Here is a 14,202-nt window from a genome sequence, read left to right as displayed (position 1 = left end):
ATCACAGCTGTCCTTGCTAAATGCTCAAGGACTGACTGACTGATGATTTGTTCTAAAACTTTTCTAGGTACATACTCCAAGCTGACAGGTTGGTAGTTATTCAGATCCTCCTTTTCTGCCCTTCTCGAAGATGGGGACAACATTTGCCCACCTCCCTTCCAGCACCTCACCTGTTCTCCAAGAATTCTCAACAGCAGTGGCCAGAGGCTCAGAAATTATGTCTGCAAGTTCCTTTAGTATTCTTGGATACTGTTCATCTGGCCCCGAAGACTTCATTTCATTTAAACAGACTACGTGTTTATGTACTAACCCCTATGCCAATCTTCAGCTGCAACTCCCTTCCCTCATCATGTATTTAGTTTTTGCCATGTTGAGCACCATTTCTCTCAGAAAAGAAGACTGAGGATAAGTAGGAATTGAGCACTTCTGCCCTCTCTTCATCACCTGTTACAATTATACTTTCCTGTCCCTTCAAGGGGCTTACCATGTTCTTGCTCTTTTTCTTACTTTGAACATAAGAAAATAAACCTTTTTTTGTTTTTTTTAGCGTCTCTTATTAGCCTAAGCTTGTTTTGAGCTTTAGTTTCCTAACCTTCTCTCTATAAGCGCTGGTTATTTGTTATATTCATCCTTGGTTATAAGGCCCTTCTTCAATTTCCTTTTTTTTTCCTTCCTGGTTTCATATATTTTATTATTTCCTAAATGAGTTTTTTTCTCAAGTCCTTAGAAAGTTGTTTATGGAGATTCCCCCCCCCCCAAGTCCTTAGAAAATTGTTTATGGAGCCACCTTGAATTCTTTAGGTTCCTCCCATTTTTCCTTCACATAGGAATCATTTGTGATTGTGCCTTCAGTATTTCGCTTTTAAGAAACTCTCACCCCTCTTCAGCTCCCTACTCCTTAAGTATTTCTGACCATGGGATTGTACCCAGAATAACTTTAAAGTTTGTTGAAATTTACTTTCCCGAAGTCCAACCTATATGTCTGACTATGTACAGCTTTTCGCTTCCCCAAGACTATAAATCCCGAAATTACATGATCACTACTACCCAGAGTGCCCACTACCTTTACCTCATCAACCAGTTCCTTCCTGCTAGTGAGAATCAAGTACAAGACAGCAGATCACCTTGTTTCCCTCTCCACTGTCTGGAAAAGGAAGTTGTCAGCAAGACAAGTCAGGAAACTATTTGACCATTTGTTTTTAGCAGAGTTCGACTGCCAACAGATGTCCGGGTAATTGAAATCTCCCATGAGCACCGTGTCCTATATCTTTGAGTAATTTGTGATCTGTTCTAGGAGTGTCTCATCCAAGTCATCTGCCTGGTTTGGTAGTCCATATCACTATTATTTCTTACTCCTTTTATTTGTATCCAGAGACTCTCAACTGAACTTCCATGCTATGATTCCTATAATTCCTCACAAGTATATACCTCCTTTACATATAATGCTACTCCACTGCCGTTCCTTATTTGTCTGTCCCTTTTAAATAAGTTGTATCCCTCAGTCCTAATACTGCAATTGTGAGTGACATCCCACCAAGTTTCAGTGATGCCTATTAGGTCATAGTCCCCTTCCTGTATTAGGACTACCAGTTCCTCCTGCTTGTTTCCCATACTCTACAAATTAGCGTAGAGACATCAGAACCCATGTTTTATGCTACCTGAGGTTTTGCCTCTGTACTTACCTGCCAGTTAATGTTACCTAGCATGTGTGCAACTCTCCTTAAAACTTTGTCATTGTTATTTTCTGTTATTGGCATCATACTGGCTTTGAATTTTTGCCTTGCTCCCCCCATAGGATTTAGTTTAAAGCCCTGCGTATTAGGTTTGCAAGGCTCTTGCCAAAAACCTTTTTTTCCTATCCTCATGAGGTGCAAGCCATCTCCTGATCAAAGAGCTTCATTGTGAAAGTGTAATCCATGGTCCAAAAGTCCAAAACTTTCCTGATGACACCATCTACGTAGCCAGTCATTTATTTGCAGTATCTCCCTTCCTAAGCCACGGTCTTTGACAGGAAGAATTGACAGAAAGACAATCTGCCCTCTCAGGTCCATCACCCTTGTATCCAGAGCCATGTAGTCTCTTTTCATATATGTTTGGAGTGTGCTAGGCAGTATTGTCGGTTCCCACATGGACCAGCAAGAATGGATAAATCAAGTTTATCTTGATTTCAGTAAGACTTTTGATTAGGTTCCACTTCATAGTCTTGTAGACAAGTTGGTGAAATGTGGTTTGGATCCTATTACTGGTAGATGGATCAGTAACTGTAAGGGCTGTCATATAGAGGATAGTGTGTTGCCCCAGAAGGATGGACCAGAACCAACGGGTTGAAATTAAATGAAAAGAGTTTTCATCTAAACATTAGGAAGAACTTCCCGACTGAGCGGTTCTTCACTGCAACAGACTTCCTCGGGAGGTGATGGACTCTCCTCCTTTGAAGGTTTTTAAAGAGAGACTAGATGGCTATCTGACAGCAATGCTGATTCTGTGAGCTTGGCAGATCATGAGAAGGAGGGCAGGAAGAGTTGCATCAGTGCTTGTTGCCCTTTTTTTTCCACATGCCTGAGGAAATGCTGATCACCTCTTTGGGGTCACAAAGCACTTTTCTCCAGGCCCGTTTGGCAGGGATCCTGGAGGTTGTTATTGTTGTTTTGCCATCTTCTGGGGATGGAGCAGGAGTCGCTACCACTGGTGGGGTGTGAGGTGGAGATATTTGGAGGCCTCTTCCAACTCTATAATTCTCTGACATGGGTAAGTTGCTGGACTTTGACGCAAGAGCCTTGAATCTGACATACAAGAGAGAAATTCTTAGTGCTTCATAGTCAAAGTTCTCAATCTCAGTGGCCTTCCCAGTGCTCAGAGGTTTCCTGGATCTTGTGCAATCTATTTGGAAGACACCCTCCACCACTCTCTTACCTCCAGAAAATTGTCATGGATTAGATCAGATAAGAGAATTGTCCCTCCTTGTTTCTTCACCCTGCACTCTATTCTTTTATCACTGCGGAAGCTCAGACTAGGTCACACCAAGGCCCTTATTCTGTACCAGCTGACAAAGGTCATAGACGTGATGCTATGGATTGCCATTTGGACTCCTTAGCATTTAATATATGAATAGCGGATCATCAGGCCATAATATCCACAATACAATTATTTTATCAGCTTGCATGCTCATTTATCTGGATGTACTCCTGGAGGACAAGAAATCTTTGCATAAGCTGTTGCAGGTAGAGACCGTTAAACTCTCCAAACAACAAATCGGTGCTGGCAATCATGCAGCTAACTGTTCTGCATGGGTGTCAAAGACCCAAGCCTGAGTCCCCCTTTAAAGGGAGGGCCAATTACAGATACCTGCAATCTGGAGCAGGCCTGCTAATATTCACATTAACCCTGAGGGGGAGGGTCAGAATGGTCTGTGGCCTCAGCAGTTATACTGCTCATACTTGTGCCACACCTGCTCTACCAGCTGAGACTAGGGCCAGAGTTGAATGATAGAGTCTGAAGGGGCGATAAAAAAAGGATATAGCCCATCTAATTCAACCCCCTGTTCAATACAGGATCAGTTTAGACCATCCCTGACATGTGCTTGATTAGCTGCTGCTTAAAGACTGCCAGTGACGGGAAGTTCAATACCTCCCTAGGTAGCTGACTCCACTGTTGAACAACTCTTACTGTAAAAAAAAGTTTTTCCCAATATCCAGCTGGTACCTTCCCACCCTTAATTTAAACCCATTACTGCGAGTCCTCTCCTCTTCTGCCAACAGGTGTTATCTGAAAGTTTAATGAATAGCCCCTCCATACCTTCATCCAGATCATTTATAAAAATGTTGAAAATTACCAAAATTACTGCACCCCACTGGACACCTCCTTCCATTCAGACGAAGTGTCATTGACAACTACTGTTTGAGTGCGATTCTCCAAACAGTTCCCTATCCACCCAAGTATCCTAAAGCCCAGGGCCGGCTCGCCCACTAGGCAAACTAGGCAGTTGCCTAGGGCACCGAGAGATGGGGCGGCAAACTGGGCTCTCGCGTCCCCCCTGGTGCCCCGGGGAGGCGCTGGAACACGGCGTTAGAGCTGGTTCCAGCATTGCAATTGACACGGGAGGGGAGGGGGTGCGGAGCCGCAGGGGGGAGCTGTGGGGGGCGCTTTGGGGGGGGAGTGCCAGGCAGCCTAGGGTCTGCCTAGGGTGCCCCAGGGCATCGGGCCGGACCTGCTAGAGCCAAGTCCACAGTCTGTGTTTCTATGATTCCACAGTCCTTTAGTTCGCCCAGCAGAACATCCTGGGAAACCCTGTCAGAAGCTGTACTGAAATCCAGGTAAACAACATCAACAGCATTTCATCAATCCAGTAAGCTTGTCACTCAAAGAAACGAGGTTGGTCTGGCAGGACCAGTTGGCAGCAAATCCATTCTGACTTCCCCAGATCACTCCATTGGTTATCAGGTTCTGTTCAAAGTTCTAGCTATGACCTAGAAAACCTTTCATAGTGTTGGACATCCACAGACTATAAATGAAGAAGACGATGATGTCAGAACATTTTATTTAGTTAGTTCATTTCTACCTTGCATTTCTCCCCCATGGAGACCCAAAGTGGCTTACATTGTTTTCCTCTCTGCCGTTTTATCATCATCACCACCCTGTGAGGTAGGCCAGGCTGAAAGTGTGGGACTGGCCCAAGATCACCTGCCATGCTTCCATAGCAGAACAGGGTTTCAAACCTGAGTCTCCCAAATCCTGGTCCAGCACTCTAACCCGCTGGTTCCCATCGTGGTGCCCACCAACCCTTTTCTTGTGCTCCTCAAGCATTTTTAGAAAATGGGTGAGGGTCTTGTCCAGCAGGATTTCTGGATGGCTCTTGATCAGAAGATTGATCAGCTGTGCCAATTAAAGTAACTTTGTTTTAGCTACAGCTTCCACCACAGTGATATGTGACATCTTGCAATTTCCCTTTTGTACATGGAATCATTTCTGCAAGAAATTTGCTTCTCTGATAAAAAGTCAGAACCAGGTGTGCAGCTTAATAGGGCATCTTCGTTTTTTTCACCAGCTGATGGCAGCGTTAGCAGCCGTTGGACCTCCCAATCCTCGGGCAGACCCTGAATGCTGCAGTATACTTCACGGCTTAGGTGCTGCGGTACAAGCTCTCTGCAAAATTACTGAATACCAACATGAGGCTAGAACTGTGTTAATGGAGAACGCTGACCGTGTTGGCAACAGAGGACGAATAATCTGTATTACTAACGCAAAGAGGTATTTGGTACACTGGCATTATTCATATACTGATTTTATAACTGAGTACAATCGTTTCCTGTAGGGTTTTCTATAGTAGTGGAACATTACTGGCACTTGTGCAGAGCGTAGGCATTCATGTTTTGTTGCGTGTCTCCCAAGGTGAGGAAAGTTCCATTGAGTTAAATGCGTGGCAGACAGCATGTTCCCAGTGCCCTTTGCAAATGCATGTGCTGCTCCTCCTCTTGCAGCCGTTCTCCTATGACAGGGAAATGCAGTTTCATTCCGTATCATTCTGCGGCTTGACAGTCGAGGTATACGAAAAGGATTATAGACTGCGAGCTGCATCTGAAGCATTCAGTCCTTATTTTGAGCCACAACTGAATCAAGGACTTCTTGCATGCTTCTGCAGGGTCCTTCTCATGTCTTAGAGTTACCACAGATAGTGGGAAAGTTAAGAGTGTAAGAATTTTAATATTAAGAAAATACTTATTTTTATATATGATTCCCCCCCCCTTTCCAGTGATAGCCATGTGCGAATGCTTGAGGAGTGTGTCCAGGAAACAATTCATGAACATAACAAGCTAGCAGCTAATTCAGATCAGTAAGTGTGTGCCTCAGTTGCACTGTGGCTGTTTCCTTCTATATCTTTGTCATTTTTATGAAATGCAAGAGGGGGAGGTATGCAAGGATTTGCAGGGGAGGGGAAATCTCATCCCCCACAATGGCTCCCCTCCTCTCCCCTTCGTCACCTCTCAGTCCACTTGTTGCTTCCTCCGGAACCCCGACTCTTCCATCATCACCAGTGCTACCACTGCCTCCCCTCCACTCCTGTTGCCACTGACATCTCCATTCCCACCTGTTTTCTCTCTTATCCCGTAGCCGCTCCTTAGTCTTTCGTGTTTTTTTAAAATGCCTTGATGTATGCAAGTTGCTGAGCAGCCCCACTATGTAAAATGTGGTCTCATAATCTTAGTTGTCATTTCCCCACTCCTCCACTTGCACCTGCTAGCATGGCCTTGGGTCAGCCATAGCTCTGGCAGAGGTTGTCCTTGAAAGGGCAGCTGCTGTGAGAGCCCTCTCCAGCCCCACCGACCTCACAGGGTGTCTGTTGTGGGGCAGGAAGGTAAAGGAGATTGTGAGCCGCTCTGAGACTCTTCGGAGTGGAGGGCGGGATATAAATCCAATATCTTCTTCTTCTTCAAAGTTCAACATGGAGGGGGAGTGAATTACGCAATTTTTGGGATCTATACTCTGAATCAGCTCCACGATACTCTTGTGTTGTTAAAGTGTGATAGGAGAGGATCAGAGATGGACTTGTGATCATTCTAGGCTTTTTCATTTAGCAACATTTATTCTCACATTTATTAATTTATTACATTTTTATTCTGCCCTTCCTCTAAGGAGCTCAGGGGCATTATTGTAGTTCTCTTCTCCTCTGCTTTATCTCCACTACAACCATGTGAAGTAGATTAGGCTACATGTGTGTGGTTGGCTCAAGTTTCTATGGCAGAGTGTGGTTTTGAATCCAGGGTCCCAGATCCTTGTCTAACACTCATGAGCCTGACTCATGTCCTTAGGTTACCTCCTGCACTACTACTTGGTTGGTGAACCATAGCTTGTGTGGAAACCAGTTTTGTGGAGTACAGTTTGGTCAACTTTAGCTGTCAAATAGGATGCACAGGAGGGAATCCCCCTCCTCTTTTTCAGACTCCCTTCTGTCAATCTTCCCTGTCCCTTTTTTGCTCCCACTCTTCTCCATCAATCTACCATAATCCTTATCTGTCAGCCTCCCATCTCTTGTGCCCTCTCACTCTTTCTGCATCAATCTCCCCCTTCCCTTATCTGTCAACCCATCTCTTTTGCCTCCTCACTGTTCTCTATCAATCTACCCCTTGTTTTATCTGTCAACCTTCCCCATCATCTCTTTTGCCCCTCAGTCTTCTCTATCAAGCTACCCCCTCTATCTGTCAACCTACCCCCATCTCTTTTGCCCCACCCTTCTCCATCACTCTACCTCTTCCCTTATCTACCAACCTATTCCTGTCTCTTTGTTCCCCCTCATCCCTTCGCCATCAGTCTCCTCCTCCTGTTATCTGTCAGTCTACCCCCCTCTCTTTTGCCTATTCACGCCTTCTCCATCAATCTACCCACCATTTCTTTTGGCCCCCCCTTATCTGTCAGACCTACCCATTTCCCCCCTTTCTCCCTTCCCCTTTTCTGTCAACCTACCCATCCCTCCCTTTTGCCCCCCACCCTTCTCCATCAATCTACCCCTAGCTTTCCCTGTCAACATACCCCCTATTTCCCTCCCACTCCCCATCCCCGAATGTTTCAACCTATTGATCTGTTAGTCTCTCTTTCTTCTTCCTCATTACTTTACCAGAAATGGCAGCTGCAGGGCTGGAAAGCTTCTCCTGTTGCCAAGCCAGGCACAGCTCTAGGCCCAGCCTTGGCAGCATCTGGGAGCTGCTCTGGTCCCAGAATAGCTCCTGGATGCTAATGAAGCCAGGCCCAGGGAGTCTCCTGGGTGCCAGCACAGCCAGGCTCAGAGGGACTTCCAGGTACCAATGCTGACATTGCCAAGCCTGGGGAGATTCCCAGGTGCTAATGATGATACAGTTGAGCTCAGAGAGGCTCCAGGACACTGGCCAGTGTCTGCTGCCAGCAGGTAGAAGAAAAATGGGATTTTTTTTTGGGGGGGGGGGGGGAGTAAATGCCACAATCTGCCAATCTAGATATCTGCAGATAGGGGGCACACTTAGGAAATAGTATATAGATCATTAATTATATAATTTTTTGTTCTGTGATTGCTGTTCTATATCTGGCTTTGTAACTTTTTTCTTTTTAGCCTAATGCAGATCCAGAAATGTGAACTTGTCTTAATTCATACTTTCCCTGTTGGTGAAGACAATCTTGTTTCAGAATGTCTTAAAAAAGAGGTGAAGTTGTTAAGTTTTTGTGTAGTCTAACATTGTGGCCAGAATATTTTATAAGTATTTATACCGTATATCTGAGAACTCGAGAACTGTACCGTGAGAAAATGCTATTGTCACAATGGAATACAGAGAATTACCTCCAGTATTATGAGACGTTCGATCGAATCCAACTAATTTTTCTCCTAATGTACAAGGGAGGGGAGAACCCTCTATGGCAGCTGAAAAGTCTGTGCTGGGTATCATGGGACAAAGCCTTGTGGGACAGAAGCTGTAGTAAGGTGGGAAATAAATTGAGACTGGGTGAGCATGTACAGGATGAAATCAGCAGAACAGATTTATATCACTTATATCTCTTGATATATGCACACTGGAAGGAGAAATGAGTGCACAGAGGATATAGCAGGAAAGAAATATTGTCCACAAATTACTACCTCAATAACAGTGCTTTCAAGGATGACTTAGATATTCTTGCTGTTATACCATAATTACTACTACTGAGCATTCTGTTTGTGGTCATGTGTTTCTTCTTCCTCTAAGCTCTCTCTGTGTTTCCTTTTCTTTTAAGCTCTCTCCTGTCTTAACCAGCGAAGTGCACAGTGTTCGAGCTGGAAGGCACCTGGCCACTAGGCTAAATCTTTTAGTACAACAACATTTTGATCTTGCTTCAACCACCATTACTAACATCCCTATGAAGGTACGGTTGCATCAAAAGCTCAGTGTTGATGTACTTAACGCTGTTTATTTTAAATTAGTTGAATGGTTTTAATATTTACTTTAATGGATTTTTTTACATTTCCCCTCTCCCCATGTCATATTTCTTTTCTGTTTTATTAGCCCACATTCAGTGTCTGTGACCAGGTTAGTAAATTTTATGAAGGATTGGAAAGGATCACAGAACAAATGGCCATGTGGAGCAATTTGGAGTCAATTATGAAAGCAGTATTTATTTTCCTTGTAAATATAACCTTGCTTATTCCAATTATTTTGTCTGTGATTCTTTTGTTTTTATACTTGTGTTAGAAATTTCTGTCCCCTTGTGTATTTTTAGTGGCTTAGTAAGCTTTTCATTCCTCTGTCATTCCCATGCTCTCCCAACATAAAAGGTGTTTGTAACAAGTAAAAACTAGTGTGTGGGAAAGAAGTAAAACTGATTTTTTCAAGGGTTTTAGGAAGAGGAATACACTTCTGTTGAGAAATATCAGATGCTGCTTTAACTAGCAGTCTATTCACACACACTCCCTCTCTTTCCACCAACAGTGGTTTTTCCCTTCATGTATCACTCTGATGGCTTGCAAAGAAACCAGACATCATTATTCTTAAGCTTCAGTGAATGAAGCTTTCATTAGAATGAAAAAAGAGCATTATTATTGTCTACTGCAGGGGTAGCGAACCTTTTTTCTGCCAAGGGCCATTTGGATATTTACAACATCATTCGCGGGCCATACAAAACTATCAACTTAAAAACCATGCTCCGCCAAGGGAGAATGATTCATGCTGGTGAAATTAATGCAAGTAATTGTTTTTCTATTTGAAGTCATGTGGGAGAGCCTAATTCAGCACACACATACACCCCAGCCCGCCGCCCTAGGCAAATGACTAGGTCCAGGCATATTAGACCACATTCCCTAATATTAGCATATTAGGTCATAGAATCATAGAGTTGAAAGGGACCTCTAGGGTCATCTAGTCCAACCCCCTGCACAGTGCAGGAAACTCACAAACACCTCCCCCTAAATTCACAGGATCTTCATTGCTGTCAGATGGCCATCTAGCCTCTGTTTAAAAACCTCCAAGGAATCGCTCTAACGGTCAGGAAGTTCTTTCTAATGTTGAGCCGGAAACTCTTTTGATTTAATTTCAACCCATTGGTCCTACCTTCTGGGGCCACAGAAAACAATTCCACACCATCCTCTATATGACAGCCCTTCACGTACTTGAAGATGGTTTCCAGCTCAACATTATCTAATGGATAACTTGCTTAGGAAATGACAGGGCTTCTCTAATGGATAGCTTGTCTCTGAATGGAAGTAGATGCTGGTTCTCTTCTTGCATCACAGCTAATTTGTACATATAGAAATGAGAAAAGGCAAGACTAGAGTTTTTTTTTTTAAATGAAGCTGACTTTATAAGGCCTGATGCCTACCTACACTTAACACTGGGAGTAAGCCCTGTTGATCTCAGTAGGATTTAGTAGTGCACATGGGTATACATTACTGCATCTCTAATTAGGTCAGTAAGCAAAAAAGTTTCCTCGGCATCCCAACCTATTGATGTTGTCTGACCTTGGAGCACTTTTTTCTCTTCACTTCTTTATTGAAAGGTTTAATGAAGAATCATTCTCTTTGTTACACATTTGTTCATATGCTGCGCTTTTTCTTTAAAAGGAAGAACAGCACGCCAACACATCTGCCAATTACGATGTGGAACTGCTTCATCACAAGGAAGCGCATGTAGACTTCTTAAAAAGTGGTAAGAGAATCGTAAAGCTCCTTCTGAGGTGTAATCACAAAATAGCTTACGGTAGTACGATGGTTGCGGATGTCATAATGATTGTATGGAATCATTATTGGGTGTGCATGAAGTGCTTTCAAGTTGCTTCTGACTTACGGCAATCCTATGAATTAATGACCTCCAAAATGTCTTGTCGTTAATAGTCTTCCTCAGTTCTTGGAAACTGAGAACCAGGGCTTTCTGTATAGAGTCAACCCGTCTCGTGCTGGGTCTTCCTCTTTTTCTGCTGCTTACTACTTTTCCTAGGGGTTTTTTTGTGTGTGTGTTCTCATGTTGTGACCGAAGTACAATAGCCTCAATTTGGTCCTTTTAGCTTCTAGGGGAGAGTTCAGGCTTGATTTTGTCTAGAGCCCATTTATTTGTCTTTTTGGCAGTCCATAGTATCCCTAAAACTCTTCAACATCACATATCACATATGTTTACAAAGCGGTTGTGATGACAACCCTCATCTACGGCTCCGAATCGTGGGTTTTATACCGTCATCACCTGCGACTCCTTGAGCGCTTTCATCAGCGCTGCCTTCGCACCATCCTCAACATCCACTGGAGTGACTTTGTGACCAACACCGAAGTCCTCAAGAGGGCGGAGGTTACAAGCATCGAGGCACTGCTGTTGAAGACGCAGCTGCGCTGGGCAGGGCATATTTCTAGGATGGAAAACCACCGCCTTCCCAAGATTGCTCTGTATGGCGAACTTTCCACCGGCCATCGAAATAGAGGGGCACCAAAGAAGAGGTACAAGGACTCCTTGAAGAAATCCCTTGGCACCTGTTGCATCAACCATCACCAGTGGTCTGACCTAGCCTCAGATCGCAAAGCATGGAGGCACACCATCCACCAGGCTGTCTCTTCCTTTGAGAACGCACGCATAGCTGGTCTCGAGGACAAAAGGAGATTGAGGAAGAATCGCACTGCTACAGCACCAACCCCAAATCAGACTTTTCCCTGCAGCCACTGTGGCAGGATCTGCCTGTCGCGCATTGGTCTTGTCAGCCACCAGCGAGCCTGCAGCAGACGTGGACTACTGCATCCTTCTTAAATCTTCGTTCGCGAAGTCAAGCCGAGAGTATCCCTAAAACTCTTCAACATCACATATCAAAGAAATATGCTTTCTTCCTGTCAGCTTTCTTCATTGTCTAACTTTCACACCAGTCCATAGCAAAGGGGGATACCATGTTAAGAATTACCTTGTTCTTTACTGCCAGCAACACTTCCTTGCACTAAAGATCTTTTCTAGCTCCTTCTGGCTGTCCTTCTCAGTTTCAGTTTCTTTCTGATTTCTTGGTTGCCGTTTCCCTTTTGGTTGATGATTGAGCCGAGGTCAGTCTTAAAGTGTGTAATTCCTCAGTAGTCATTACTTTACCCCTCTTGGATGCACACGTTAATGTGATGAGGGAGTTTATGTGTGTCAGCAAAGCTGAGAGCAATAACATAAGGTGCCTAAACTCCTGGCAGTCATTCAAGGTGGATGGTCACAGCTGCAATACCAAAGATACACCCAATCCTCTTTGGGGATCAATGGCCACATCAGCAGAAGAGAGCAGAAAGTTCCAGTGGTGATGGGAGTGGAGGAATACTCAAAGAGTAGCTACTGGGTGGTAGTAGTAGTGGAATGCGGCGCTGATGGGACAATCTCTCAGACAACAGCAGTGACACTGCAGCTAATAGCAGCATTCGACACAGTCGGTCATCATTTGTTGACTCATCACCTTGCAGACGTTGGGATCCATGAGGTAGCCTTACTGTGGCTTACTGCAGAAGAAGCTGAGCCTGCAGAAGGAACTGTGCCCCTGCCACCTGCACCAGTGCCCCCGCCTCCTGCTGGAGAAGATCCAAGCCCCCCTGCCTCGCCCTCTCGGGTGGCTCGGGTGCGTGACTGCCTTCGTCAGGACCTCAGGGATCGGAGGAGGGCAGCACGCTCACGAGCAAAACGCTCCCTGAGCCCTGAGTTCTAAAAGGATCCTGGCCCCTCTAGGAGTGAGGATGCCTGAGTCTCAGCAGGATCCTGGCCGCCCTCTGAGTCAGCAATTAGCCCAAATGGGCAACAGACAGCAGAGGGCTATATAGCTGTGGGCTTTGGGAGGAGGCTTTGTGGAAGCAACTAGTCACTTACCTGACGTTCTAGCATCCACTTCGGCTTCTGGACCCCTTGACGTTGGCTTTGACTTCTGGACCCCCTGACTTCGGCTTCTGAACCTCTGACCTGCGATACCTGGACTGTGATTTGGTTTTGGTGCTTTGGACCCTCTTTGCTCACCAGCTACAGATCTTGGACTGCCCCTGGATTTCGCCTGGCCTGGCCCCAGCTCGTGACAGCTTACCTCATTCCTTCATAGTCAGGGACAGAGGGTGGCACTGGGGGGGGGAAGGTGTCTTTTAGCCGCTTTAGCAGGGTTCCCCAGGGGGCACTTCTCTCCCTGATGTTGTTTTAACAGCTACATGCACCCCCTCACCCAGCTATTCTGGAGTTCTGGACTTGGGTGCCATCAATATGGCAGTGACACCCAGCTATTTCTGTTGATGGGCAGGCGGCCTGATGCCTTTCCTGTGAATTTAGCTGAAGGTCTGGAGGCTATGGATGGCTGGTTAAAGCAGAGCTGGTTGAAACTGGATCTGGCTAAGATGGAAGTTCTGTGGCTGAGGGTGGGGAGAGCTAAGGTTGGGTTGCTGTCTCCCAGCTCTTCTTGGAATGCCCTTATCACCAGCCCCAACCATCAAGGGCTTGGGTGTGATCCTGGATGCCACCTGGATGCCACTGGACCTATGGAGGCCCAGTTTGCAAAGGTTGCCAAGCAGACGTTTCTCCAACTGTACCAGTTTAGGCAACTGGCTCCCTACTTGTCTTGCTCCAGCTAAGCTGCAGTAATCTATGCAACAGTCACCTTCAGGATACATTACCGCAATTCGCTCTACGTGGGCCTTGTGCCTGACATGGAAGCTCCAGTTAAGAACATAAGAGAAACCATGTTGGATCAGGCCAGTGGCCCATCCAGTCCAACACTCTGTATCACACAGTGGCCAATACACACAAACACACACACACACTGTGGCTAATAGCCACTGATGGACCTCTACTCCATATTTTTATCCAATCCCCTCTTGAAGCTGGCTATGCTTGTAGCTGCCACCACCTCCTGTGACAGTGAGTTCCACATGTTAATCACCCTTTGGGTGAAGAAGTACTTCCTTTTATCCGTTTTAACCTGACTGCTCAGCAATTCCATTGAATGCCTACGAGTTCTTGTGTTGTGAGAAAGGGAGAAAAGTACTTCTTTCTCTACTTTCTCCATCCCATGCATAATCTTAAGAACATAAGAGAAGCCATGTTGGATCAGGCCAATGGCCCATCCAGTCCAACACTCTGTGTCACACAGTGGCAAAAAATTTTATACATACACACACACTGTGGCTAATAGCCACTGATGGACTTCTGCTCCATATTTTTTATCTAAACCCCTCTTGAAGGTGGCTATGCTTGTGGCCGCCACCATCTCCTGTGGCAGTGAATTCCACATGTTAATCACCCT

The 14,202-nt window shown here is 45.2% G+C and overlaps 1 protein-coding gene across 3 annotated transcripts in view; it reads left to right on the top strand.

Annotated features, from left to right (window-relative positions):
• The window catches only part of INTS13 (integrator complex subunit 13), a 57,291-nt gene that overhangs the window by 10,235 nt on the left and 32,854 nt on the right, over positions 1 to 14,202 (top strand). For all 3 annotated transcript variants that reach the window (XM_060258123.1, XM_060258124.1, XM_060258125.1), the window contains 5 exons: positions 5,045 to 5,247; positions 5,750 to 5,830; positions 8,078 to 8,168; positions 8,731 to 8,859; positions 10,550 to 10,634. In XM_060258123.1, the coding sequence (XP_060114106.1) occupies positions 5,045 to 5,247; positions 5,750 to 5,830; positions 8,078 to 8,168; positions 8,731 to 8,859; positions 10,550 to 10,634 (589 nt within the window). The remainder of the gene's footprint in view (positions 1 to 5,044; positions 5,248 to 5,749; positions 5,831 to 8,077; positions 8,169 to 8,730; positions 8,860 to 10,549; positions 10,635 to 14,202) is intronic.

Source organism: Heteronotia binoei, chromosome 17 (genome assembly GCF_032191835.1).
Source record: "Heteronotia binoei isolate CCM8104 ecotype False Entrance Well chromosome 17, APGP_CSIRO_Hbin_v1, whole genome shotgun sequence".
Lineage (NCBI taxonomy): Eukaryota > Metazoa > Chordata > Lepidosauria > Squamata > Gekkonidae > Heteronotia > Heteronotia binoei.
Note: the sequence above shows the minus strand (reverse complement) of the source record. Positions and strands in the feature narration are given on the sequence as shown.